The sequence below is a fragment of the Siphateles boraxobius genome, unplaced genomic scaffold (genome assembly GCF_051911475.1).
Source record: "Siphateles boraxobius isolate OS27281-9 unplaced genomic scaffold, OSU_SipBor_1 22, whole genome shotgun sequence".
Classification (NCBI taxonomy): Eukaryota; Metazoa; Chordata; class Actinopteri; order Cypriniformes; family Leuciscidae; genus Siphateles; species Siphateles boraxobius.
The window spans coordinates 13,015,841-13,043,451 of NW_027508833.1; the positions used below are offsets into that span (position 1 = coordinate 13,015,841).

Consider the following 27,611-nt stretch of genomic DNA (forward strand, 5'->3'; position numbering starts at 1 on the left):
CGTCCCCCACTCAACTCAGCCCAGCTTACTGACCTTTACATCCCTCCTGCTGCTGAGGCTGCTCCTTTGACCTAACAACAATCTCTCAAAACCTCTCCACAACACGACCATACGCGCCAACCCGTTTGACTAAGACTGTCGAGCCCCACTGCAGACGTTAAAGCGGTCAGTGGCAACGGTTCCGTATGGCATACTACCGCAAAACACAATATCTGTCCAAACACCAATCCTCATTCACGCAGAATTCACAGGAACGTAATAACTGTAATCACTATGCAAACTATACAAATAAACCAACAGACTCATCAAATTTTCAAGAATTTTTCGAAACCGTAGCATGGCGGCCTGTACAAAGCCAGCCAGACTCTTTCCATCTCAACCACAGCCAGTTGCTGCTCCTCTCTGCTGCTTCAGATAAGTACTTTACTGTGCGACACAACTCTTGGCCACTGAATCTGAGGTCTCTGAGGAACCGGGTTGTGGAGTGTGCCACAAATCCTCTACAACCCACTTCCACTGGATAAACCCGGACTCTCCATCCTCGCTGGTTCTGCTTCAGTGGCCAGCTGAGCATACAGCAGTTTCTTCCTCTCATATGCCTCATCTACAGCATCCTCCCATGGCACTGTTAACTCTATCAGTTGAACAATGCGTGCTGATCCAGACCACAAAACAATATCTGGTCGGAGGTTAGTGGGTGCAATCTCAGGTGGAAAAATAAGCCATTGATCAAGATCAGCCAGCATTTTCCAGTCCCTAGCAGCTCCCAGTTGTCCTGAGCGAGAATTGGTTTTAACACCTTTTCTTGGTGGTTGCTCGCCTGGGCGGAGGAATATTGTCTTCTGTGTGTAATGTTTTGCTAGAACAGGTGGCAACTTATTGGTCATGTTACGCTTGTCTTCCAATGCTAAAGCCAAACATCGGAGTACTTGGTCATGGCGCCAAGTAAACCGACCTTGGCTAAGAGCCACCTTACATCCTGTCAAAATGTGCCTTAATGTGGCAGGTAATGAACACAAAGGACAAGAGGGATCCTCTCCTACCCAGAGGTTTAGGTTCTGTGGTGATGTGAGAACATCATATGTTGACCTGATAAGGAAACTGATCCTACTCTCTTCCATTGACCAAAGGTCTTGCCAGCCCATCTTGCGTTGTTCCACACTCTCCCATCTCATCCACTCTCCCTGCTTGTGCCATTTAGGAGCAGCTAAACTGAGTCCAAAACCCCCTCTTCCATGCTGTACCTGCCCCACAATATCACCAATTTGAAGGGCAGCCTTTGCCTCTTCCATAGATTTCTTTGCTGACCACTTTCTACCAGTTTTTAACACAGGTGCTGCCTCCCTTACACATTTGTCGCGTGACTCTACTAAGGTAATTTCCAGTCTGACCTTGGCGCACTTAAACTCCTCAGTTAAAGCAGAGACTGGCAGCTGCAATATTCCTTTACTATAAAGTACCACTCTGCTGAGGCAGCGTGGAACTACCAACCATTTCCTGATATATGAAATTATTAATGCTTCCAGCTTATCCACTGTTGTCAAAGAAACCTCGTACACAGTCAGTGGCCACAGCAACCTCGGCAGTAGACCAAACTGAAAGCACCAGAGTTTTAGTTTCCCTGTTAAAGCGCAGCTGTTTATGCTCTTCAACCCTTCCACTGCTTGTCGTCTAACTTCTCCCACTCGAACTGTGTCCTTTAGATCCCCATCGTACCATCTCCCAAGTCTCTTCACTGGCTTCTCAGAAACTGTTGGTATTGCCTCACCATTAAAGAAGAATGTTTTATCTGCCACCTTGCCTTTAATTATCGAGATGATCCTTGATTTAAAGGGCTAAAATTGCATTCGTGCCCATTCAATGTTATCGGTTAACTTGCCCAATAACCGATTAGTGCAGGCTACTGTTGTAGTCATGGTTGTCATGTCATCCATGTATGCTCTGATTGGTGGTAGTCGCATCCCAGAAGCCAAGCGCTCTCCTCCTATCCATTTTGATGCCCTAATGATTACTTCCATTGCCATGGTAAAAGCCAGTGGAGAAATTGTGCATCCTCCCATTATTCCAACCTCTAAGCATTGCCATGTAGTGCTGATTTCTGGAGTTGAGAAACTAAATTGCAAATCTCCAAAATAGGCTTTCACTAAATTTGTTATCGACATTGGTACCCTGAAAAAATCAAATGCTGCCCAACGTAGCTCATGTGGCACTGAACCATATGCATTAGCCAAATCCAGGAATGTCACATGGAGCTCCTTCCTCTCCTTTTTTGCTGATTGCATTTGTTGCCAGATAACATTGATGTGTTTTAAGCATCCTGAGAACCCTGGAATGCCTGCTTTTTGAACTGAAGCGTCAATGAAGCCATTCTTTAATAGGTAGGTTGACAATCTCTGAGCAATAATGCTGAAGAAAATCTTACCTTCGACGTTTAATAGCGAAATAAGACGAAACTGACTGATGCTTGTAGCATCTTTTTCTTTAGGTATAAAGACTCCACCTGCTCGGTGCCATGCTCTAGGTACAATCTGCTTTTCCCATGCCACTTTTATCAATTTCCACAGAATTCGTAGAACTCCTGAAGCACTCTTCTACACTCTGTACGGAACTCCATTAGGCCCTGGAGATGATGAAGCCCTTGCCTTTCTCACAACCTGCTCTCTCATTCCACTTTTTGTACATACAAGATGTATGTTAAGGTGCTCCTCCGCCAAAGGATCTGTTGTTCTCTTACGAGAGGTTCTCTCGTATTGTGTAAGTTTAGCTTACGCTACGGGAAAGATTCATCTTCTCGAGATACTGAAGCCAAAAAATTATCCTTAATTTTGTATACCTTGTCAACGCAGTGCAGCAGCTAGCAGACCTAGAGCAGGCCATCTCGCGTGCTCATTGGCTGCCCTGCGGGCAACTGCTGCAGCCTACCAGTGAGCCCGGCGTGACGTCACGCCCAATGAAGGGCGCCCGCGCCTTTATAGCGTCACAGCCCGCCAGATAGGCGTGGCTTAGCGTATAAAATAGGGGCTGTAGGCTGAATTCTCTGATTTTTCGACTCTTCAGCGAGCTCTTCGCATCGCTGGATTTGAGAGAAGCCACCGCCGCCGTCGAACAGCGAACAGCCAGCCTAGGACAGCGCTGAGGAGGCCGGCCGTCTTCGCCACCTTCAGCCATCCGTGCGAGCTACGCTATCCGGCGACGTATCCTTTTTTGCTTGTTATTCTAAAAGAGCAGCGAGCGTCTTTTTAAAGATGTCTCGCACTTCCTGTGGCTCGTGTAAAGCCCCGCTCAGCGCCGGAGACCGCCACCTGATCTGCGCTCTCTGCCTGGGCCTGGAACACGCAGAGCTCGCCCTCGCGTCCGGGGGCTGCGAGCTCTGTGAGGAGCTTCCGCTGTCGACCCTGCGGGCTCGACTCTAAGCTTTCAACACCACAGCAGTCACTCCGCCCCCTGTGGGACCGCACAGAAAGAAGCGCCGTTCCCTGAGACAGCCGGAACCGGTGGCCACAGCGACGCGCTCGCCGGAGAACCTCCCTCGAGCCTCACTCTCGCCTTCCCCACCTCTCCTCACCGACGCGCAGCTGCCGCTTGCGAGCCTCACTGCCGTCGCTTCGGAGGATGAGTCCGAGGGACACGTCACAAGAGACTGCTGCTCTATCCTGGTATCAGACAGCGAGGAATGGTCGCTTCACTCCGCCTCCTCGTCAACCCAGGAATCCACCCGTACCCGCGCTGGAGCTGACGCAGAACTTATGCGCCTGCTGACGCAAGCTGTTGACCGTCTCGGGCTCGAGTGGTCGCTGCCGACGGAACCCCCGCCGAACAGGCTCGACGGCTGCTTCCTTCAAAGTCGCCGCCGCGCAGTTTCAGAAACTAGGCCCGCTCCATTCCTGCCGGAACTTCATGCGGAGCTGACGAAGTCATGGAATACACCGTTTTCTGCTAGACTTCAGTCACAGGCCTCCGCTTCGCTCTCCCGAGTGGACGGCGCCGCCGAGAAAGGGTACACAGCGATTCCCCCTGTGGAAGAAGCGGTCGCAGAGCACCTTTGCCCGCCCTCCGCGAGATGGCGGTCACGGTCAGCCCTCCCGTCTAAAGCCTGCAGAGCCACTTCCGCCTTGGTCGGCCGCGCTTATGCCGCCTCCGGCCAGGCCGCGTCTGCTCTACACTCGATGGCTGTGCTTCAGATCCTGCAAGCCGACCTCCTCCGTGAATGGGATGAGAAGGGCCGGGACCCAGCTGCGGTTACGGATTTGAGAAGCGCGACGGATCTCTCTCTCCGCGCCACCAAAGCCGCAGCCCAAAACATTGGACGAGCCATGGCCGCGTTGACCGTGACGGAGAGGCACCTCTGGTTAACGCTTGCGGACATGAGGGAAACTGAGCGAGCCACCTTTCTGAACGCGCCGCTTTCCCCCACTGGTCTTTTCGGCCCAGCGGTGAACGGGATTGTTGACCGCTTCTCTGTGGTTCACGCAGGCCATGAACCTCTTCCTGCCGCGACGCTCGAGTTCTGCCACAGGCCGCTCTCGCGAGAGACAAAGCCAGCCTCCTGTGCGAACCAGCACCCAGCGTCCAGCACAGCCTCAGCCTTCGCAGCGACGTCAGGGCGGCCGCCCTAGATCGCGCTCAGACAGCCGTCACAGACCGCCGCCCCCCAGAGGGCCTCGGCAAAGAATCACGCTGAAGTCCGAGCACGCGAAGCCCTCCTAACAGCGAGAGAGAAAAGGTGAACGCGCGTGTCCCGCTGCGGCCGGACCGCCGTCAAAGTTCATTTCCCTGTCAGTCCCCTTCGAACAGGCTACTGCAGTGGTTCAACTAGCAGCCAACGAGCCGGTTTATTCACCCTCTCGCCTGCACACAAACGCCGTTTTCACGGCGACCCAGAGAAATCTCAAAAAGAGTATAATGTCTGGTCCGGCTCACGCCGTCAGTGTTTTAAGTGTAGTGAATGTGCCCACGCCCTAGTGTTCACCCCTACACATAAGCACCCCAATCCCGTGTCACTCACAGAGCACACTCTCATAAAGCGCAGAAAAGCCGCTCGAGTGTTGAATGTAAGAAATGTGTCCACAGGTCTGTGCCCACTATCTGCCCGCTCTGTTACACGATCAAAGAAGCAGGTTATGAACGTAAGTCTCGTGCCCGCCAGAGAGCGCTCACGCTTGCTAACACAAACCTCCCCCCGGGCCCCGCCTGCGCATTTAAGTGTTATCACAAAACACAGGGCGTTAATAAAGCGCTCCCCATCTATTATGATCGAGGCGTCAGATACAGTTGTAAGTCTCGTGCCCGCGTGCGCGCGCTCACGCTTACAGAGAGATCTTCCGCCCAGAGCGCTGCTCGCGCGTCAAAGTGTGGTAAAAGTATGTTTCCCATCCCTTATGATCGGGACATCTCACATAAGTCAGCCGGTTTCAGAACACATTTCAAAGACTACTTTATCTACAAGATCTAACAGAAAAACATTAAAAATCTTACAGTACCTCTTCAATATATTCTTTTGGAAGTGGTGCACCTGCAGTGACCTATAGAAAAGATACAAGCAATGCACATTAATAACTCCCTGTACAAAATTATATGTACAAGAGGTGAGGCAAAATGTCAAACAGCATGAAACTAAATCATACCAACAATGTTCTCACTTATATTTTAAATTTCTCTCCCACCACACAGTAAAGGGGTTATTCTCAGACTCACCGTTGGCCCACCTCCATGCATCTTAAGTGCTCGAACTGTAGCAACCAAGACCACAACATGAGGTTTGAGACCAGAGTAGCGACACTTGATGTTGAAAAATTTCTCCATCCCAATATCTGCTCCAAAACCTGCTTCTGTGACTGCAAGAAAACAACAACTAGAGTAAATCCATGCTGATGGGATCCTTGACACACCTTGACATTTTGTAAACAACTTTTTTTTTTCTTTTTAATTGACAAAACTTTAGTTTTGAAAAATTGGTAAATTATAGATTTTATCTTCAAAAAAATCTAAATTATTACAATAACAAAGTTCTTTCATCTATGTAACTTACCCACAAATCCCTGAGGTCCAACAAGTTTCAGAGCAATTTTATCAGCCAAGATTGATGAGTTGCCATGCGCAATGTTTGCAAAAGGTCCAGCATGAACAAACACAGGGTTTCCCTAAACAATTGTTCATACAACAGCTTATGAACAAAACTCTAAAGCACCAAAGAAAGAATTGACAAGAAAACAGCTGCAAAACTGAGCTATGCAACTAGTGGATTTGAGCATGAAGTAGAGAAGATGCATCTATAAAGCCTTTAAGAGCTGTGTAGCTCTAGGTGATTCACATATTAACTTGAATATAGTACACACAACCCAGGACAACTCCTCTTACCTCTAGTGTCTGCATGAGGTTTGGCTTGATGGCATCTCGCATGAGTACTGTCAGAGCTCCACATACTCCCTAAGACACAAGCATTACAGAATCAAAACACGCACAAAACATTTAGATAATTTAATTTGAGATAAAATAAGACAAATGACTAGTTTGGCCATCACCAAACCAAGCTCAATCTTTTAAGATTGAATATTAGTCTGGGGAGTCTGCCCTGTATTTTCTACTGCACAAGAGGCGTGATCAATGAGCATAGCTCAAAAGACTCTGTACGCAATTGGATAGTCCTTCAACCATTCAGACCAACGATCCGGGTGATGTACTTTGCATTTGCAGAGCGACGCGAAAACTCCAGGCAGGAAACGTGTCAACAAACGTGTTGGTTTGTAGCATTGATCAACGGTTTGCAGAAGCAGCAATGGCATCGAGCAATTTTTGCAGGTTGTGCAAAAAACACATGAAAGTGAGTGGTATTTACACCCACTCAAGCGATTTGTTTGCTAAGCAAAAGAGCCATTGAGCATCGTTGATAGGTTAAAAGGAATTGGATTGACGTCGCTTCTCTATCGTCATTGTGTTAAACCCACCAATAGTCCCCGCAGATATGTAACGGAAGCAGAATAGAAAAATGTATAGGTCTCCAGCCTGAGCTGCAGGGCGAAATCAAATCGCCGGCAGATCGGGCTGGGTTTACCCAGTCTAACATATGACAGCAGCACACCAAATCCTCTGTGGTGACAGGCTGACCACTGCGACTGGTGGCCACAACCATTTTTGCAAGTCTCTGCTTCATGTCCTCCAGACTGGTGGTGAGAGCTAAAACTGCCATAATCTCACTGGCCACAGTGATGTCAAACTGGGCCTGCAAAACAGAACACAAAAAAGTTATTTCGCCTGGTCTGCTAACAGAATAAAATAAATTTTCATCATTACAATTGATTGCACATGAATGTTCTAGCATCATGCATTGTGTTTACAATTAGCTAGTTGCATGGCTCACTTGGGAAATAATTAAAATGTTAAACTATAATAACTTGTGAGTTATTAAAAAAAATGTATAACTACGGAGCTCTTATGCAAGGTTCTTCAAACAAGAACACATTACTTATGCTGTGTTTTTTAATTTGTCTACATATCTGGTGGACATATTTGTCCATTGCAGTCTTGCGCCACATTGCTGCATTACAATGCCAGGTCAAAATTTGAGATATTCTTTAGGTGAACCAACTGGCATGGTTTACAGAACAATATGTCTGTAGTGATGCTGTATTCAAGCCAAAGGAAAGCATTATTCCACTGTACAGAAAAGAGTCTGTACTGGAGGCTCTACCTCAGACAAAAAAATATGTGAAAAACATGTTCACTCTGGAAAAAGGGATTTTGTTCCACCTTTCTATTACATTCTTCCGAAAATTAAATTTTTTAGGTTTCCGTGCCTTTAAAGGAACACGCCGTTATTCACCGTATCCCCCAGAGTTAGATAAGTGCATACATACCCTTTTCATCCCAGTGCGTCCCGTAACTCTGTCTGACGCACCCACCGCTAGCCTAGCTTAGCACAAAGACTGGAAGTAAATGGCTTCAGCTAGCATATTGCTCCCAATAAGTGACAAAATAACGCCAACATTTTCACAAAGATTTCTACATTTTCAGTATCTGATTGCTACCAAAGCTGCTACTTTCAACATCATTTAAAAAACAAACAAAAAAAAACATACAAGATTTTTGTCTGAAATACACTTTGTGAAACTCAATATTAAATGAATCAACATCGACATTTACATAATTATACAAGAGTTTCCGAAATTTTTTCAGCATTTGCATCGATTGAGGTTTTTGGAACTATAAGCAAATCAATAATTGTGCTACTGTGTATTATTCGCTAGATTTATGCAGTGGTATAGTTTGCAACTAAAGCCACACACCCTTATTATATCGGTGTTCAGTAATCTTCTGGCATTCTTGATGAACTGATGTAGAAAAATGAACAAAAAAAGGTTCGGCCAGCTCCGAGGATGCGTTTTTCTGTACGAAGCTAAAATTTGTACCTTTGGCTTAAATACAATATTGACACAGATGCATTGTTCTGAAAATGTTGCAACTGCAACAGCTGGGGGAGATTGGTTTACCAAAGTGAAAACAATTGTCTGGAGAGTATTGTGGCATTTATGAAAATTAGTATTAGTAGTGTTCAATTGTGGATGATTTTCTATAATGTTTTACTCTAAGGATAAAGAATGATGTATGCTGTAATGGATGCAGTTTTAGCTGACAAGGTTTCTGCTTGAAATTTTTTTCTTTTTTTTCTGATTTTATTTTTTTGCATATTTTTTTGCATTTTGTGGCAGAGGAAATAGGACTGACGTGAGTTATATTTTTTGTTTATTTTGTCTTGTGTAATATAAAATGTATCTAGCATCATTCATTGTGTTTGCAGAGAAATGACATTAACTAGATAAATGGTTCAATTGAGAAAGTATTAAATGTGACAAGAACACAAGAAATAAAATTTTATGCTGCGTTTTTTTTGTCACATGTGGACATCTTTGTCCACTGAAGTGTCTTGCGCCACAAGTGCTACATTACAATGCCATGTCAAAGTGTTTTTTTAGATGCTCAGTATTTTTTAAGCGTAGTCCAGCGGTCTTTGAACATACTATGGCAACACTATTTGGATGGTCCCTTTTGAACATTATGTTGACTAGGTAACGTTGAACCTATGCGTCAACTAACTCTCATTACAGTATTAGTACACTGCCTGCTAAATATCTGCTATCTCTTTATTGTGAAGGTCCTCCAACAGACATTCTACTGAATAGAAGTAACTTTGCAACTACATGTCAACCTATTCTAACTCTACCAGGCTACTAATAGTCTACTAACAATCTAATGAGAGTTAGTAGAGATGTAGGTGCAATGTTACTTATAGTCAACAGAATGTGTTAAAGAGACCATCAAAATTAAGTGAAGCCAACACCATTTATTTAATTTAGAATTTAATGCGTTAAGATAATTATTGAATTCTAAAAAATAATTTAATATTTTATTTCAGACAACTGAAATGATGTAGGCTGTGGACAGTGAAGTGGCTAGTCAAACAATGTTTGATCACACCTGTGCATGCTTGTGTTCATCAGTGTATAAAGAATTAGGCAATGTGTGTGATGCTCACAGTTCTGGTAAAGCCCTTCTCAGTAGGAGACTGGCCAATGGTGATTTTTCTCAGAAAACGATCATTTGTGTCCAGCACTGTGATAAAATCCAAAAAAGATTTACATTTCACCTAAATGTGTATATACAGCAAATCATAATGTTCTGTAACACCATCAAAGCCAATAGCAATCTAAAGAAATGTTCTAGTTTTATAGATTCAGTTTGAGATTAATTTTCTCAGCTTGAATTCAGTTTGAATTCATCTCCTTAGCATAAATTGTAAGAAAAACAGAAACAACAAAACACATTCTATCGCACCTCGCTGCCATGTGATGGACTCAGGATCCATGTCTAGCCTGACGAGGCGTGTGATTTCCTCCTCTGTTAACGTGCTGGGGTCTGTTTTCTTTATGCCTAGTTTCTATGGGTACAAGAACATCAAGTATACTGTATTAAATTACAGAAATCATGACAAAGTTTATATGAGCAAATCTAAATGTAAAGATTAGTTTTATGGTGTGTTCACACTTGTAGTTCGGTTCTCTTGGTTGTTTTGGTCTTGACCAAAAAAAAAAGAAAATGATACATTTAGTCCTGGTTCGCTTTAAAGTCGTATATTTCAGCGGACCTTGTCGAATATCCAAAACATTGCTGTGTGCAGGGCTAAATGCGTTGAGCCGTTGACTGTATGTGTGTACATATGATTGAGCTCGTGAAGAGCTTATAAAATGTGTAAAGGAGTCAAAACAGCCGCAGTCACACACAAAAGAAGATCTGCTGCGATAAGACGCGGTTCTGATGCCTGTAACGAATTGTAATGGGCAACATCACGACTATGACTGGTAAAAACAGGTATTGCTTGTGCATTCGGTCCTTTTCAGGGTCGCATCTTGTGACATCATGTCCTGGTTTGGTTAGTATACGTCTTTGGTCTGTGTTGCGTTAATATTTTAGTAGAGCCACATTAGAGTTAATTTGAAAGCGTACAGACACTCATCTTCTCAGGGGTCTCGGTGTACACCATGGTTCGGATGGCAGCGTCGAATGAACCACACTAACAGAACAATCACACCGGGTTTGTTTTAAATCGAACCAAACCTACCAAGTGTGAACACACTCTCAGAGAGGGGGATATGAACACACACACACACACACGCACACACGCACACTTCTTACTTCAAGTCTGTTGATCTGAACTGGGGAAAACTTCCTATGACCTTCAGTCAAGGGTACCAAGCGATTAAAGAGAGCCTAGTGCAGTGATAGAATAATATTTAGCTGTTGATTTGGACTTTTGACAGCACACTTAAATTGTGTATCTTCTCAGTTTTATTTAATCTTAGAGCATCATCACTTTTCCCCACATTAATTGTCAACATCTAAGTACACAGCCATGGTCCCTATTTTGTATAGAACTGCTTAGAACACCGTCTGAGATAAGGAATTTTGGAGATAAAGAATTTTGCCACAGTCTTTCTCTTTTGCACTGTTCCGAGTCTGATAATAGGGGAATAAAACTTTTACTGCACTTCTATAAATACTGACTGGGCGAGATACTTAAGCGAGGAGAGAAGCAAGAGATTAAGTTCTTTAAACAAAAGGTACTTTTATTAGAGAAGTAACACTGCATTGTTTCATAGATTCTATCATATACTTTGTCTTATAAATCACTCGCCGATTTTTTCATTTGTTTTGAACTTGTTCTGCCAGTGCAGGAAGACAAAATGCATTCAAATTAAAGACATTCTCTGAAAACCAAAAATCATATGTGGTGTTTTTGAAGTAAATGTGTCCTGTTTCAAGTATTTTTAGATTAGTGTTTACAAACCCTCCAAGCCAGATTCCCAGTGAAATGCTCTCAGTGAGAAAGTGCAGTGAGTTTGCTTCTTTCTTCTCTGAGAAAATCAATTATATCAGAAAGGTGATCAGCTCATCCTTGAGTTGCGCTGGTGTCAGGCAGATCAGACAACAGCCTGAGAAAGTAGCCACTATGTCTGATTTCGAAGAAATTGATGGCAAAATTTTGGAAGAAACCGTACAGCACCTAAAAACATCAACCTGCGCCCTTGACGCACTTCCCACATCTTTTTTCAAAAATGTGTTACACAGCTTAGAAGCAGATCTCCTAGAAGTGGTAAAAGCCTCACTTCTCTCTGGGAGTTTTCCGACCTCCCTGAAAACTGCTGTTGTCAAGCCCCTCCTGAAAAAGAGCAATCTGGATAAAACCATATTGAACAACTATAGACCGATCTCAAATCGTCCTTTCATAGGCAAGATCATTGAAAAAGTTGTGTTCAATCAGCTGAACAAATTCTTAAGCTCGAATGGATACTTTGACCATTTTCAATCTGGTTTCCGACCGCACCACAGTACAGAGACCGCGCTCATAAAAATAATAAATGATATTCGCTTAAATACTGACACAGGCAAATTATCAGTGCTGGTACTACTCGACCTCAGTGCTGCATTTGACACTGTCGATCACAAATTACTTCTTGACAGGCTGGAAAACTGGGTCGGGCTTTCTGGGATAGTCCTAAAATGGTTCAGGTCATACTTAGGAGGCAGAGGTTATTATGTGAGTATAGGAGACCATAAGTCTGAGTGGACATCCATGACATGCGGAGTCCCTCAAGGCTCAATTCTTGCGCCACTCCTATTCAACCTGTACATGCTCCCAATGAGCCAAATAATGAGAAAGAACCAAATCGCTTACCACAGCTATGCAGACGACACACAGCTCTACTTATCCCTATCGCCTAACGATTACAGCCCCATTGACTCCCTTTGCCAATGCATTGATGAAGTAAACAATTGGATGTGCCAAAACTTTCTTCAGTTAAACAAAGACAAAACTGAAGTCATTGCGTTTGGAAACAAAGATGAAGTTCTCAAGGTGAACGCATACCTTCAGTCTAGGGGTCAAACAACTAAAAATCAAGTCAGGAATCTGGGTGTGTCTCTGGAGTCAGACCTTAGTTTCAGTAGTCATGTCAAAGCAATAACTAAATCAGCATACTATCACCTGAAAAATATTGCAAGAGTTAGATGCTATGTTTCCAGTCAAGACTTAGAAAAACTTGTGCATGCTTTCATCACCAATAGGGTGGATTATTGTAATGGACTTCTCACTGGCCTTCCCAAAAAGACCATAAGACAGTTGCAGCTCATACAGAACGCTGCTGCTAGGATTCTGAGCAGAACCAGAAAATATGAACACATTACACCAGTCCTCAGGTCTTCACACTGGCTGCCAGTTACATTTAGGATTGATTTTAAAGTATTATTACTGGTATATAAATCATTCAATGGCCTAGGACCTCAATACATTGCAGATATGCTCAGTGAATATAAACCCAACAGATCACTCAGATCATTAGGATCACATCGGCTAGAAATACCAAGGGTTCACTCTAAGCATGGCGAGTCTGCTTTTAGCTACTATGCCAGCCGCAGCTGGAACCAGCTTCCAGAAGAGATCAGATGTGCTCCTACAGTAGTCACATTCAAATCCAGACTCAAAACACATCTGTTTAGCTGTGCATTTACTGAATGAGCACTGTGCCACTGTTCGTCCGACTGTTTGCACTGTATTTTATTTTATGTTTTAATTATTCTGATTTCATTTGATTATTTCTGTATTTTATCTTTTATTCTAAACTGTTTTAATTATTCTGATTTCTTTTGATTATTTGAATTTCTTCTATGTAAAGCACTTTGAATTACCATTGTGTATGAAATGTGCTATATAAATAAACTTGCCTTGCCTTGCCTTGCCAAAATTAAACTTGCCTTGCCTTGCCTTGCCTAGTGGTGGGCCGTTATCCGCGTTAACGTGCTGCGTTAACGTGAGAATCTTATCGGGCGATAAAAAAAATATCGCCGTTAATCTATTCTCAAAGTCTCAAAGTCATAAAATAGCTTTTTCGAATATCGTTATATTTTCGCGCAAATTGCGCAGCAGGGTATTTTCCTGTCAGGGACACAAGGTGTATACTTTTACATGTTACGTTGGGCGATCGTTCCTCTCGTTACTTTACATGTTGTTAAATGAGTTTATTCCAAGCGCGCTGTATTTTATGGGCATGAGCGATGCTCAATTTACAAATGAATCACTCTTTTGGGTCGATTCTGTTCAAAGACTTCATCAAACAAGTTGGCAGATCTGTCTAAATCGGTTCGCGAATCAGTTCTGTTCAGTCCTCACGCACTGAATCACTGAAGCGCCAGCTTCATCATATTTTTTGCCAGCGATGAAGATCTTTATTAGTTGAACATCTTCGTAAGCTGTCTGTGAATGAATGATACCACAGGACGATACATTCGATTTCATTTCATTTCAGGTAATACATTTTACAACCAAACAGATCATTACGCCACGATAGCACTACTAAAAAGTATGACATTATCCGTTGGACATATACATTAATTTATGGGCTACAAAATAAATAAGCTACCATTGTGTACAGTTTATAAAATGAACACCCGCCATCCCGCGGTAATGTGTGTGTATTGCGCAGGGGCATAGTCACACGAATAGTTTACATTGATTGAAACTAATTTGTTTAAAAAGGATGAGGCTTTTGCCGGTAAAGGCAGGTTCACATAAAATCATTATGACATATGACATTATTTTTTGATCTAACGAGCATCTGGTTTGGCGATGCAAAAACGGACTGTAGCTACATCGTGCTTATTGTTTTTTTCTTCTTCCAATTAGCCTAAGTTACTATGTTTAAAAAAAAAAACGACGAAAACATGTTACTTGTTCAATTAATAAACAGTTTGTTTGATGACAAATCTCTAAAGATGAAATTGGCCTCCCTTTCTGTCGTTGTAATTGTGCGTTTTATTTATTTATTTTATTTTATATTGTATTTTAACGATATTCGACTTTTGCTCCTCTATTGTCGAATGGCAGTTTTGGCAGAAATTCACATCCCTACGTGAGGCAAACTATTCTCAAAGACTTACTTTTAGACATTATTTGGGAAGCACACATATTCTGAATGCCTTCGGCAGAATTCAAATGAGCCATTTTAATCTAGATTAATCTAGATTAATTCCAAGATTCCAGTGAGATTAATCTAGATTAAAAAAATTAATCTATGCCCACCTCTATTTTAGATATATGTAATTTCATAATATAATTTTAACTGGAAAATTAGACAAAAATACTATAAATAATACTTTTTTTGTGTGGAGTAACTAACTTCTAAAGGTACTTTTTGTGATGTCTATCCAATATTTTTCTGTCTGCAAAAAATATTATCTTTAATTTATTTATTTGGAGCATTTCAGAGTAGTCTTATCCGTAAATATTAATATACAATTAAATCACAATTAATTTGATTAAATAATAAGCATGTAATTAATTAGATAAAAACATTTAATCAACTGACAGCACTAATAATTTTCCAACAATCATACCAAAATGTGATTTCCGTGATCAAATAAATGAATGAAGACAGACAGACATTACCTTATCAGACTGGGTGGCTTCATGAAAGATACGAGCATCAATTGCAGCAGCTACTAGGTTATTGGCTGCTGTGATTGCATGAATGTCACCAGTCAGATGAAGATTGAACTAAGAAGAAAAGACCATCACTTAACACATGATTTCATACTTTTTTTTACAATCAACCAAACAGCTGACAAAAAAGAAAAAATACCTCTTCCATGGGGATAACTTGAGAGTAGCCCCCACCAGCAGCACCACCTACAGACAAGAGAATTGAGGTAGACATTTCATTTTCCATAGTTGATCTTACTCCTATGCAAACTGACAAAAAATCATCATGATTGCACAGGAAATTCACTTGCTTTGTCATGTGGTACTATCAATCAAATGCTTGGTAAACAAAACTTGGTACATCATTTTTACACATTTTTGACCAAACTTTAACCTCAGTGTTAACCAATTGGTATATGACTATGTCTTATCAGCATAACTTAACTTTGATGCCAAATGTTGGGCCTTGTGATGGTTGGCGCACAGCTGCAAACGCATTAAGTCTGAGATGAGCCCCGAGTGCTTGAACCAACCCTATTGTAGTTGTGCTCTTTCCTTCACCCAGAGGAGTTGGAGTGATTCTACATTAAACAAAATGTTACTTCCTTGCACAAAGTATCAAAATCTCCAAACCAAATCATGCCTATAAAATATGAATTTGATTTTCATTTTTTTAGAATAACACTTGACAGAGACAGAGAGAAAGATTACCCAGTAACAACCACATATTTGCCATCAGGTTGAGCCTGCAGTCGATCAATTGTTTTCAGTTGGACTTTGGCCTTGGTCCTGCCATAGAGCTCAACCTCATCCGAAAAAAGACCAATTTCCTTAGCAAGACACTCAATGGGGTTAGGTACACAGGAGCGAGAGATGGCAACATCACTGCATGATGAAAATAAACAAACTAGCTATTAAAATTACAAGAACACAAAAAGTCAAAAGTCAAATATACTGGAACAACCGTTTACTTCAAGAAATCGTTCATATGTTAAAAGAAAAGAAATGCATAACAGTAGTGCAATTTTTTTTCAACCATTCCTATAAAAGTCACTCTAATAAAAGCGTAAGTTCACCCAAAAAATGAAAATTATACTATAATTAACTCAACCTCAAGTCATCCTAAGTGTATATGACTTTCTTCTTTCAGCCAAACAATCAGAGTTATATTAAAAAATATCCTGGCTCATCCAAGCTTTATAATGGGAGTGAATGGTACCTTAGATTTAGAAGCACAAAAAAGTGCATCCATCCATCATAAGAGTAATCCATACGGCTCCAGGGGGTTAATAAAGGCCTTCTGAAGCAAGGAGATGCGTTTTTGTAAGACAAATATCCATATTTATAACTCAATAAACTAGAATCACTGGCTTCCGGCAGTAGGTGAGTCTAGTTCCGGCAGAAGAGTGACCTCTGACCCGCCGTATGGCGTACTGATGAACTCGAAGCGCGAGATAGACAGAGCAAAACAAAACATCGGACACGAATTAGAAGGCTAAAACAAGATTTTTTAAAGCAGTTTCCATAAGACAATGATTTTAGTTTATAAAGTTCTAAATATGGGAATTTTATTGTTTACAAAAACGCATCGCTTCGGCCTTTATTAACACCCTGGAGCCGTATGGATTACTTGATAACACTTTACAATTAGGTTCATTAATTAACATTATCTGATGTATCAACTAACAATGAGCAATTCATTTGTTACAGTATTTATTAATCTTTGTTAATGTAAGTTAACAAAAATAACAAATACAACCTTTGATTTTAATAACGTATTAGTAAATGTTGAAATTAATATTAACTAAGATTAATAAGTAAGATGAACAATAAGAAGCATTGTTCATTCTTAGTTCATGTTAAAACTAAGGTAGTTAACTAATGATCCTTATTGTAAAGTGTTACCGATTACTTTTATGATGGATGTGATATTTACACTCTTATCACTCTTTCTTTATGCATTCGCAATCTCACCTTGGAACTGGTCTTTGCAGGTTGAGTTTGGTGTAGTTTATATTCCACTTCCCAGGTTCTTGTGCTTGAAGGAAATGCTTGGCACTCAGAACTGTGTTCTGTGACATTAAAAGCAAACATTGAATTTTCTAAGAAGCATAATAAATACATGCTACTTCACTTTGTCACAAAAACCCCCCCACAATCATAACACATGTGATCTCCATGAGAAACAGGAATAATTTACCTGCATGAGCATGGCTACAGTCATTGGGCCGACTCCTCCAGGTACAGGTGTAATAAACGCAGCCTGATCTTTGGCTGAATCAAAGTGAATGTCTCCAACAAGTCTCTTTCCACTTGGTCTGCTGGTGTCTGTGATCAAATGTAAGTGACTATTTTTTGAACCATGGATTTCACAAATTCTCCTAAATTCTAGTGCACATTACAGACAATCCTCACAATCCTTTCAGTGTTTGGAAAATAATAATATTTATTTAATATTTTTTAAACAACTTTCAGGCACTTTTTGCAATTACATTTTTTTCTTACATTTCAAATACTTTTTACAATTTTTCAACATACTGTTTATTTGGTTCATTTATAACAAAGTTTTTTTAAATAAAATTCATAGGAAAGCAACATCCACAGCACACTTGTTTTATGCTGCTACAAAGTTGTTGTTTTATTTTTGCGCATGCAAAATAAGTATATATATTTGATCATCAATTTAAAGAAACTCGATTATTAATATTCCTAAAAAAATTTGACATCACTAATTCATTAATTGAGACCATTTAAACAACTACAGGAAATGAAGAAAACATCTAACCAAAAAAATATATCTTTGAAAATGAAACTGAAAACATAGTAGACTTTTTACCAAAAAAGATCGGTTACACATACACACCTGTGATGGTGTTAATACCGCAGTCAATGACCAAAGCACCATTCTTCAGCCACTCTCCGCGAACCATCTCTGGTTTACCAATCCCAGTTACCAGGATGTCTGCCTTTCCCACCTACAATAGAAACCAAAGCTGCTGCCATTTTGTGATTATTGTTTTGTACACTGTCGGATTATAAAATACAGACAGGTACGATTTTAAAACAGTTTAATCTGAAATCAATATCTCTTATCTCCATAATTATTTATGGGGCAAAATGCCGTGTAATACGTGGTATGACTGTATACCGTATCTCTTGAATGTCCATCTAGTTTGACTTTGCCACAGTTTGAAGCTTTGAGTTTAAAGACCTAATAAAATATTTCAACTCAGATCAATATTTCGTGTCTAATTATTTACTTATGTGGCAAGTAACCGTGTAATAAGCGGCTGATGAAGACCCCGATGCGCACCACCCTGTCAGGGGATTATTTAGAGAGAACAACCGGCTGGATGTACAATTATCCTTTACATACATTATCTTGAAAAGACAAATTAAATTGTCTCCTCATTTTAAATGGACAGCAATATATTTTTCAGTTTTGGCAACTTGAAAAATATATTTTATTGTGGTGTATAAAAGTGAAAAACATTTAATGATCATTAAGCATTTCACAGACTATACTGTCACAGACATCATACAGTAGTTACACAAATGAATTAGATCAATGCATTTATTATTTCAAAGGGATGGAAACTAATTAAAAAAAATCTGGCTTAAAAGATTCCTCATCCTGTGGCTCCCTCTAGTAGAGGGAGTTGAAATGGCTGTTAATATAATATACATATTGTAGGACATGACTCAAGTATTCAGGGGATTTATAATCCAAAATGCAAATTGATTCTTATAGCTGCCCAGTGTCGGACAAATGTGCATCTGTGAGCCTGAGTAGTGGTGAATGATTGGGACCATCCTGCTGAAGTCTGGGGTCTCTGACGCCTATATACTTTTATGGAAGAGGAGGAGGAAGAAGAAGAAACAAGTACAAGGTTTCTACAGCTTTACAGTTAAACCCCTAATATTCCTGGGGGGAAAAAAACATTAGGGTTCCCAGCATGTTCAGCTTCTCTATGATTAATCTGTTGCTATATTCATAACCAGACTAATGCAAGCCTCATAAAAATAAAGTTTCAAATGCCACATAAGCTACTTGATGCAGACCAAAGAATTTCCATGAAATTTCCAGGCTCTTTCCAAAAGACTTTTTTCCATGTTTTATTTCATAGTTTTAAAACTTTAGTATTCTAAAATGTGAATAGTGTGTGTGCGGATTGATTACCAAATATAATTTTATTATATTATAACAATATAATATTGCAAAAAACAAAGTGTAAATAAATCTCCAGAGCTCTTTACCTCAGAGGCCAAGTCTGCAGTCTTTGAATGACAAGTTGTTACAGTGGCATGATTCCAAAGGAGAAGGTCATGCATTGGTGCACCAACAATCTTACTGCGGCCAATTACCACAGCTCTTTTTCCTGCCACAGACACACCTAAACACAAGACATTGAGGAAATGCAAATCATGAATAATCACCATTGTTATAATTCAAGTTCATTTATGGTAGATGAATGGTATGGAAGCTGTGTGTAACTGTATCTAGGGGTGGCGATATGTCTCGTTAAGTATATACAAAAACAATACATCGTCTTTTCTGTGTAAATTAACTAAACATATATTCTTAAAGTTACAAAGGTGCTTCAGTGATTTTTATCTCTCTTTTTTTGTTGTTTGAATAGCATTAATAATGACAGCAAGTAAATTTGGATGCTGTTACTTTAAGACCGACTACACTGATCCAATATACTCGTGGGTTGTTCTTTCTCAACTGTTTACGTTCACTTAAGAGATAATAGACTCTGTTTACTTGCAAATACATGTCACTTTGACACATAGGTTGTGTATTTAACCGTTCAAGCCAATTAGGCAGCAAAAAGCGCTCAGTTCAGTTCTCACACACTCTATGAGCAGCGGCTTCATGGAGAGGCTGCTCACTGCAGAGCAAATGGTTGGAGCTTATTGTCTAGCTCCGCGCTAGACGTCCAGCGAAGAGGAGCGAATGTAATTTGGGTGTAATGGGTGGAGCTAGAAAATATCCAACCACACCCTAACCCTACCGCACAACTCTATCCCTCCACCCCATTAAACGGAGGTGGAACTGGACGTCATTCAGAGATGTATTGTAATGAAGTAGAACTACTTCACTACTGTACTTAAGTACTAAAAGGCTGTATCTGTACTCTACTAGAGTATAATTTTTTTCTTCTACTTCCACTTTTACTTCAGTACATATTTTCGATGAGTTGAATACTTTTACTTCGATACATTTTTTATGTGCTGCATCGTTACTCGTTACAATTATAAACATGTTACGAATCATTCCAAACCCACATAATCACTGCCAGAGCGTTAGATGGCCCTGTCACCAGGTTTGATGAAGCTGGCTCATCATTGAGCGAATCAAGCGATCAAGAAAACCGCGCGTGCTCCCGTTCTGCCTTTCGCTCTGCTGTCTGCCTCCATTGAGAACACTTGAGATTTGTGGATTTGTTTCGAAATGGAAGAACCAGAAACACCGCCTTCAACTTCGAGTGATCGTGGCGGTGAGGAAGGAGACCCCTACTTAGAGTCCATGTTTTCATTTGTCGGAGTGAAAGATAATTCATATAGAATGTGCGAGGACGCCGACACACTGAATCGTTCTTTGTTTTTAATAGTTCAAAGTTACTATTAAATTTAATGTTATTACCATGACAAACTATACATTATTAAAAATATATAAGACTTAAGTTTCAGTATTTGACCACTATTTTATTCTGAGAAACTTATAGAGACAGTTATGTCTTAATTTGTGTCAGGAGTTATGTAATGAAAAAATTAGTCAATACCTTTAATATGAATTATGACCGTCAGCCGCTCCCATTCAGAAAAAAAAACTCCTGTGTAGTCGTCATGAAAGCGCTTGACAAAACAACGTCCCTCTGGGCTTTTAGCTTGTTCAGATTTTGAAAAATATTGATAGATTTTCATAGGTTTACGTCAGATTTCTATAGAGAGGAAATAATATTTATTTAATTTATACCCAAAATGGGCCAATGTTATCATTATGAGCGCTGGACACTGTGATGTACTGTGTTTTCAATCCATACTGGCGACCTGAGGGCGTCCTGTGCACATTTAGTCCATATGTGGAACACATGAAGAAGAGCCATATCATGTGACATTATAGGAAGTCCCTGACATAAACAAAGCTTTCAGATATTGCTGTAACATGCAGATAAATACCCAGTAAGCTGTGGAGAAAAAAGGCACAAGCAGGGAAGAGAAGGGTGAGATGCTTTACTACATAACACAATACTTGTACTTTTACTTTCTGTACTTGAGTAGTAAATTTTTAAATAAACTACTTACAATACTTAAGTAAAAAAATTTTTGAATACTTTAGTACTTCCACTTAAGTATGGTCCTTAAAGAGCACTTCAACTTCTACTCAAGTCACTTTTTTGATAGAGCACTTGTACTTTTACTCAAGTCTGTGTCTCTAGTACTTTATACATCTCTGACGTCATTTGACTCTGCAGTGAGTACCACTTGGCTTCATGTGCGCTCAAACATGGCTGAGAAAGAGTTTCTCAAACAGTGCACGCATTTACTGAAATAAGTTGTCTTTTGCTGCTAATTACGCTTCAACGGTTTAAAATCAACTGTTTTTAAACTGCAGTGCTGTACTTAAAAACAAATGCAAACAATGAGGTTTCGTGACCGTGCAGCACAGCAACGTCACATGAGCTCAACCACAATAGAGAAAATAGTCCAAAATCTCTACCGGTTAACAAATTTCTACCAGTCAATGATGTCTACCGGTATATCGCACACCCCTAACTCTATCTGGTAATCCATTATGATTTAATGTAAACGCTGTCTGAAAACTGTATAGAAAGCTTATATTTACAGTAGACAACACATATGGAGTGAAAACAGTAAGAATATCATAAGCAAACAGATATCAGTATCCTTGCACACAGGAAACCAGAAATACACACAACAGTAATATTAAATTAGAATTATAATCCACTCATGCAACACATCAATCCAAACATGCATGCAATTTATCCATTCACGCTCTATTCACAAATCCACACACTAGTTCTTCCTCGAGATGTCTGTCTGAAGTCTCAAGAAAGAAAATCATTTAGAGCAGGGTTTTCAAACTTTTTGATGCCAAGTCCACCCAGATATGTGAAAGACCAAATACATTAAATAAAAAGGCATCTATATATATAAATTAATTTTTTTTCAACAAAAATGAAACATGATTGAACTTACTTAAAGTCCCTGTAAAGGCAATTAAAAAAAAAATTCTAAACACATTATACATGTTAGAAATGTATTGCTAAAACATATTACAAAGACTGTGAACTGTGAAGTACTGAATTGTGGAGTTAGACCATTAAACAGTTTTTCACCATTGCTATTTTCCGGATTTTTTGGGTGGGTCTAAAACAGGGCTCGATGACGCACTGGAGCCCCTGAGCTCCTGGACATACCCCTATTTGATGACGCACTAGAGCCACTGAGGCTGGCCGCTCCACTAACAATATAAATAGAGCACATTCGCATTCGTTTGCCACTCAATCGCGAGTTACTGTCAGTACTATTATAGTTACTACAGCGTACAGTTTGTTAGTTATGTCTTCGTCACGGAAATGTGTACTACCTGGATGCGATCATGTACAAATCAGATCGGTGTCCTTATTTAAATTTCCTAAAAACGATCACATTAAGAAGAGGTGGGTTAATTTTGTGAAGAGCCACCTTGATGGAAAGCTGAGGATCACCGCCAAAACCCGCCTCTGTAGTGATTATTTTACACGGGATAGTTTTATAAACTTTCGTCGGAGACAACTGGGAGTCACTGATAATCCGCTGTTACTGGTGAATGGGGCCGAACCGACTATCTCCCGCCTCGGCCTTCATCCTCCCGTCGCGCCGACAACTGGTGCCATCACCGGCAGTGCGTGCCCACCAATGAGTGTAACCCCTAAAATCCACTGGATCCGTCTACGGCGCGGAACGTCAGCGCCACGTTTTTGATGCGTCCCTAGCTCGGCGTCAAAGTCCACTGGAAGCGTCTCAGACGCGACTGTGGTCTCCACAGGGTATTTTATTTTGGAAATCGACCGGATCCTCTATGCCGTTCTGTGTCTGACTTCCTGCCCGGTACAATGTGCTCTGTGCTGCTTGACGCGGCAAGCGGCGAAAATAGTCCTGCTGCCTATTCTCTGCGGAGACGGTTTCACGCCGTAGACAGATCCAGTGGATTTAAGGGGCTCTACGCTCCGCTTTGCAGAGAATAGGCAGCAGGTCTATTTTCGCCGCTTGCCGCTTAGCCTTTATTCTTAGCCTTTATTCCTATTCCTTTATTGATCTGCCTGCATTGATACCATTATATGAGAACTGAACTGAGCCGGACGGTGACATGGCGGTTTTCTCCAGAGCGGCTATATATGTAAATTAACTTTTTTACGATAAAAATGAACCATCACTGAACTTACTTAAGCTGGAATGTGATACTATTTTCTTCTAGAAACAAACTTTGTTGCATTATTTTCCTGTTATCTTTGTAAAGCTGCTTTGAAACAAATCTGTATTGTAAAAAGTGCTATGTAAAAAGTGCTATATAAAAAAAAAGTGTGACTTGACTGGAGCTTCACTCGTCAGGCCGTTTTAAGGTTGCAAAGGCCGGGACTTCCCTTGGTAAAGAGCATAGTAGCTCAGGTATCGTTCTATTCTTAGAGAATATTGACTTAGGGAAGCAGTGCCCCTAGACAGTCTATGCAAATCATGTTGCGGGTGCCTTTTTATACTTATAGGCAATTCCGCTTATGACGCCTTTGACTGTCGTCAGTCAGTCAATTGGCAAGTTTGTCACGTGCTTCAGACACCAGTCATACTGATGCCGTCCCATATCGTCAAGCCAGAAGCAGTCTCGTTCCCTTTCTCAGGGAACCAAGGTTACATTTGTAACATTGTAAGTTTAAATAACATTAAACATTACGTCCAGTTATGTTTGGTGTTGCTAATAATTTCCACTGTGTTATCAAATTTATATTTGAAATTAATTTCATGAGGAGAGCTGTTGAAGAAACACTGCACACTACACAATTTTAAGCGAGCGAAACTCACCCGTTTGGGCATTATCAATTTTCACAACCAAATTACATTTATAATCGGTTGTGTAGCGTGTTCCCTGCTTTAGTCTAAGGTGTCCGTCTCACCTGTTTGCTTGATGAGCTCCATACATCCATTAGGAGTACATGGTATAAAACAGTCTCCAAGATCACCACGTGCAAGTTTCCCTGCATTTATACTCGTCAATCTGAAGCAAGCAAACAAACAGACATCAAAACAGCTTTCATCATTTCATGGAGCAGAATACAAATTGTTGAAAGTCACATTAAAACAGAATTATAATCTAATAGCATAACGGTAAAGACTGAATTATATTTTCTGTACCCATCAACATCTTTTTCTGGATCCACAGCATTGATAATCCTTTCTGTATTAATAGTGTGGATGGAGTCGAGGGGCAGCTGGACTATGAGCCCATGAACTTTGGAGTTCTCATTGACTTCAATTACACTGCGCATAACCTTCAAAATGATGGTTTATGATTAACACAGTTAATCATAAATGACAAAATATGAAACAATGGTTAATCACTGTTGATCTGCCCTACCTCATTTTCAGTTGCAGTCTGTGGAAGTTTCACATGTACAGCATTGATCCCGATCTAAAAATCAAGACAGTAACAGTAATTAAAGTGGTCCTGAACTACATTTCTTTATTATTTTACAAATGTTCCCTGAGGAAACAATCAACTTATAACTTAGGTCAGTTTTTTTTCATAAAAAGCCATTTTCTACCCAGTTATTAACACTCCGGTTTGAACACTCATTTTATGTTTCCTTTAATACTTCAATGTAAATGCCAATTGCTATGATTGCATTGCATCTTTGCATATGAAATAAGCATTATACATGTGGAACTTGAATTATGATTGCAGTTGCTGCAATTAATCGTGCAAAGTGTGGATTACAGTGCAGTTTAAAGTACATCGACTCCATCAAAGGTTCCTTTCAACAATGTGTTTTTGCAGCACTGAGCATTGTAGCCAATCAATGCTTCAATACAATGGCTAGAGTTTTGTTAAGTGCAAGCTCAGATTCCCGTAAATGCTCTCAACATAACCAACAAAGTGTAGACAATGTAAATATGAGATTCATTATGTAGTAGACTGTTTCAATGATTTTAATATGAATTTTTGGAGCGAACAATACTTGTGCTGAGCAAGTGATTGACAGTGAATAGTGAAATTCACAATTTACTTTTCTCCAAAACTATACAGTAAAATTACTTGAAAATAATTACAGTAATAGTCAGGGTCACTCTGAACAGGAATCAAATGAATGAATGAGCAAACCTATGAAGGAACACTTTTTATGAGTGTTTCAACATGGGACATGGTGTAATTGCTACGATGCAGTTTGATGAAAAAGTTAATTTCACGATGTATTCCACCACCCTAAATGAGATTTCAATCCAAAGGGAGAAAACGTGTTCAGTTCAAAAGGAGCTGTGAACGACATAGGGAATAAGGGAACATTGCCAACAGACATTTATAACTAGAAATTTAAAATATGACGATTTATATTAATTCAAATAATAATGAATTCCTTTTTTTTTTTTTTATACTACAGAAGTCAATGAGGCCCATCAACCGTTTGGTTACCCATATTCTTAACCAGATTATAGCTAACCCTTTAATAGCAGGTGTAAACAGCGGTTGGTTGCAGCTGTCTTAATTGCAGAATGAATTTCTTATTTACATCGTGTTTACACTTTGTTGGTTATAATGAAAGGATTTGTGCGCGTTAGGCTTGAGTTGAACAAAACCTCAGCGGATTCTGACTAACTAGCACCTGCAATAGGCCATTGCATTCACACGCTCAACAGATATGACTGTGGTCATATGCTCAATGAGAGTTTTTGGAAGCAGCATCTCTCAGCATGTACCGAATTTACCCGGCACTAGGTAATACAGAAATGCTGGTATCGTCAATGTTTTTTTTTTTGTAGTACCTACCTACTGGTACTGGTAGTACTGGTACGTTTGACAACCCAACTGTAAACTATACAGGGAACTAGGGTGGCCCAGTAGTGAAATTACACCACAATGAAATTTAAACAGCAAACACCACAACAAATAAACATAGAGCCTAATATATTATTTCTCATGAGTCGCTTTGCACTCTCATTGCCATCATTTTGACGGACAGGGTAGCATCAATTATGTCATTATCTATCATTACCTGTCATTTTAATTCTCATATTTAAATGATAATAAAACTTTTAATAGCTTTGTTTCCTTTCACATTTTCACAATTCCGATTATAATATGAACAAAACGTAAAAAATTTAACTGAACTACATTCACTCGACACTCTATCTGCCTGAACTCAAATCATCCTCCTGGTCCGCATTGACTTAAACTGGATGCAGAGGAAATTGTCGTTAGATTTTGTCTTTACCTAAGACAGACGACTTCTCATTTTAATTTTATTCTGGAGGCTGAACCTGCGCTCTGCTGCCACATTGAAGCGCACTCACCAACAACTGGACTAGAGTTGTCAAAAGTATCAGTAAAGCAACTTGGTACTGAAATTTAAAAAATATGACAATACCAGCATTTCCCTCCAGCATTTTTATCGCTGTTGAACGGAATCTTAAACACCTCTGATTGGCCATTGTGTTGACACACTCAACATTTATGTCTCTTATTGGCCATTGTATTGAAGCGCTTAAAATATATGTCTGTGATTGGCTACAATGATCAACGATACAATTTATAAATTTCAGATAAATGCTGTTCTTTTGAACTTTCTATTCAAAGAATCCTGAAGAGAAATTGTACATAACTGCTTTCAACATTGATAATAATAATAAATGTTTCTTGAACAGCAAATCGGCATTTTAGAATGATTTCTGAAGACTGGAGTAAGGATGCTGAAAATTCAGCTTTGATCACAGGAATAAATTACATTTTAAAATATTAAACCGTTATTTTAAATTGTAAAAATATTTCACAATATTACTATTTTTGCTGTATTTTTTATTCAAATAAGTGCAGTTCACTGCCTTTACGAGGCTTATTCCCCAAAAGGCAGAGTCCAAACACTAGACTTCCTCGAGTCAGAAGGATAGTGTGGCTGCTTGTGCAATATTAAAGCTGCAATGTGTAAAAATTTTGAGTATCTATTAACAGAAATGCAATATGACATCCATAACTATGTGTTCAGTGGTGTATAAAGAACTTAATAAACCGTAATGTTTTTATTACCTTAGAATGAGGCATTTATGTCTACATAGGCGCGGGAATCCCCTTCTATGAAGGTCGACATATTGTGACGTCATGTTTCTACCGTAGCCGACAGCGAACAAACATCGTTACAGAGCGCGTTTCATCACTACCTTGAAAGAGAAGCCGCAGAAAGCTAGAAGCTAGCCATAAACACCGTGAAGTAGTGATGTAGTTGGATTGTTTCATGTAACTTAATTATTCTCCCTCGCTGTGTTATGGCTTTGCTATGTGGGGATAAATGTGCTGGTAACGTTCGTGAGACAG

General features: G+C 40.1%; 1 protein-coding gene across 1 annotated transcript in view; it reads right to left on the reverse strand.

Moving 5' to 3' along the window:
* mthfd1b (methylenetetrahydrofolate dehydrogenase (NADP+ dependent) 1b) overlaps positions 1-27,611 on the reverse strand; it is a 65,166-nt gene that overhangs the window by 10,687 nt on the left and 26,868 nt on the right. Inside the window, exons 4-22 of the mRNA XM_077238690.1 lie at positions 24,666-24,719; positions 24,443-24,579; positions 24,205-24,305; positions 19,283-19,419; positions 17,889-18,000; positions 17,226-17,353; positions 17,000-17,097; positions 15,737-15,910; positions 15,472-15,606; positions 15,186-15,234; positions 14,993-15,100; positions 10,687-10,761; positions 9,829-9,931; positions 9,530-9,606; positions 7,079-7,219; positions 6,358-6,426; positions 6,029-6,140; positions 5,695-5,834; positions 5,481-5,522 (exon numbers count right to left, since the gene is read on the reverse strand). Of these exons, the coding sequence (XP_077094805.1) occupies positions 5,481-5,522; positions 5,695-5,834; positions 6,029-6,140; positions 6,358-6,426; positions 7,079-7,219; positions 9,530-9,606; positions 9,829-9,931; positions 10,687-10,761; positions 14,993-15,100; positions 15,186-15,234; positions 15,472-15,606; positions 15,737-15,910; positions 17,000-17,097; positions 17,226-17,353; positions 17,889-18,000; positions 19,283-19,419; positions 24,205-24,305; positions 24,443-24,579; positions 24,666-24,719 (1,992 nt within the window). The remainder of the gene's footprint in view (positions 1-5,480; positions 5,523-5,694; positions 5,835-6,028; positions 6,141-6,357; positions 6,427-7,078; positions 7,220-9,529; positions 9,607-9,828; positions 9,932-10,686; positions 10,762-14,992; positions 15,101-15,185; positions 15,235-15,471; positions 15,607-15,736; positions 15,911-16,999; positions 17,098-17,225; positions 17,354-17,888; positions 18,001-19,282; positions 19,420-24,204; positions 24,306-24,442; positions 24,580-24,665; positions 24,720-27,611) is intronic.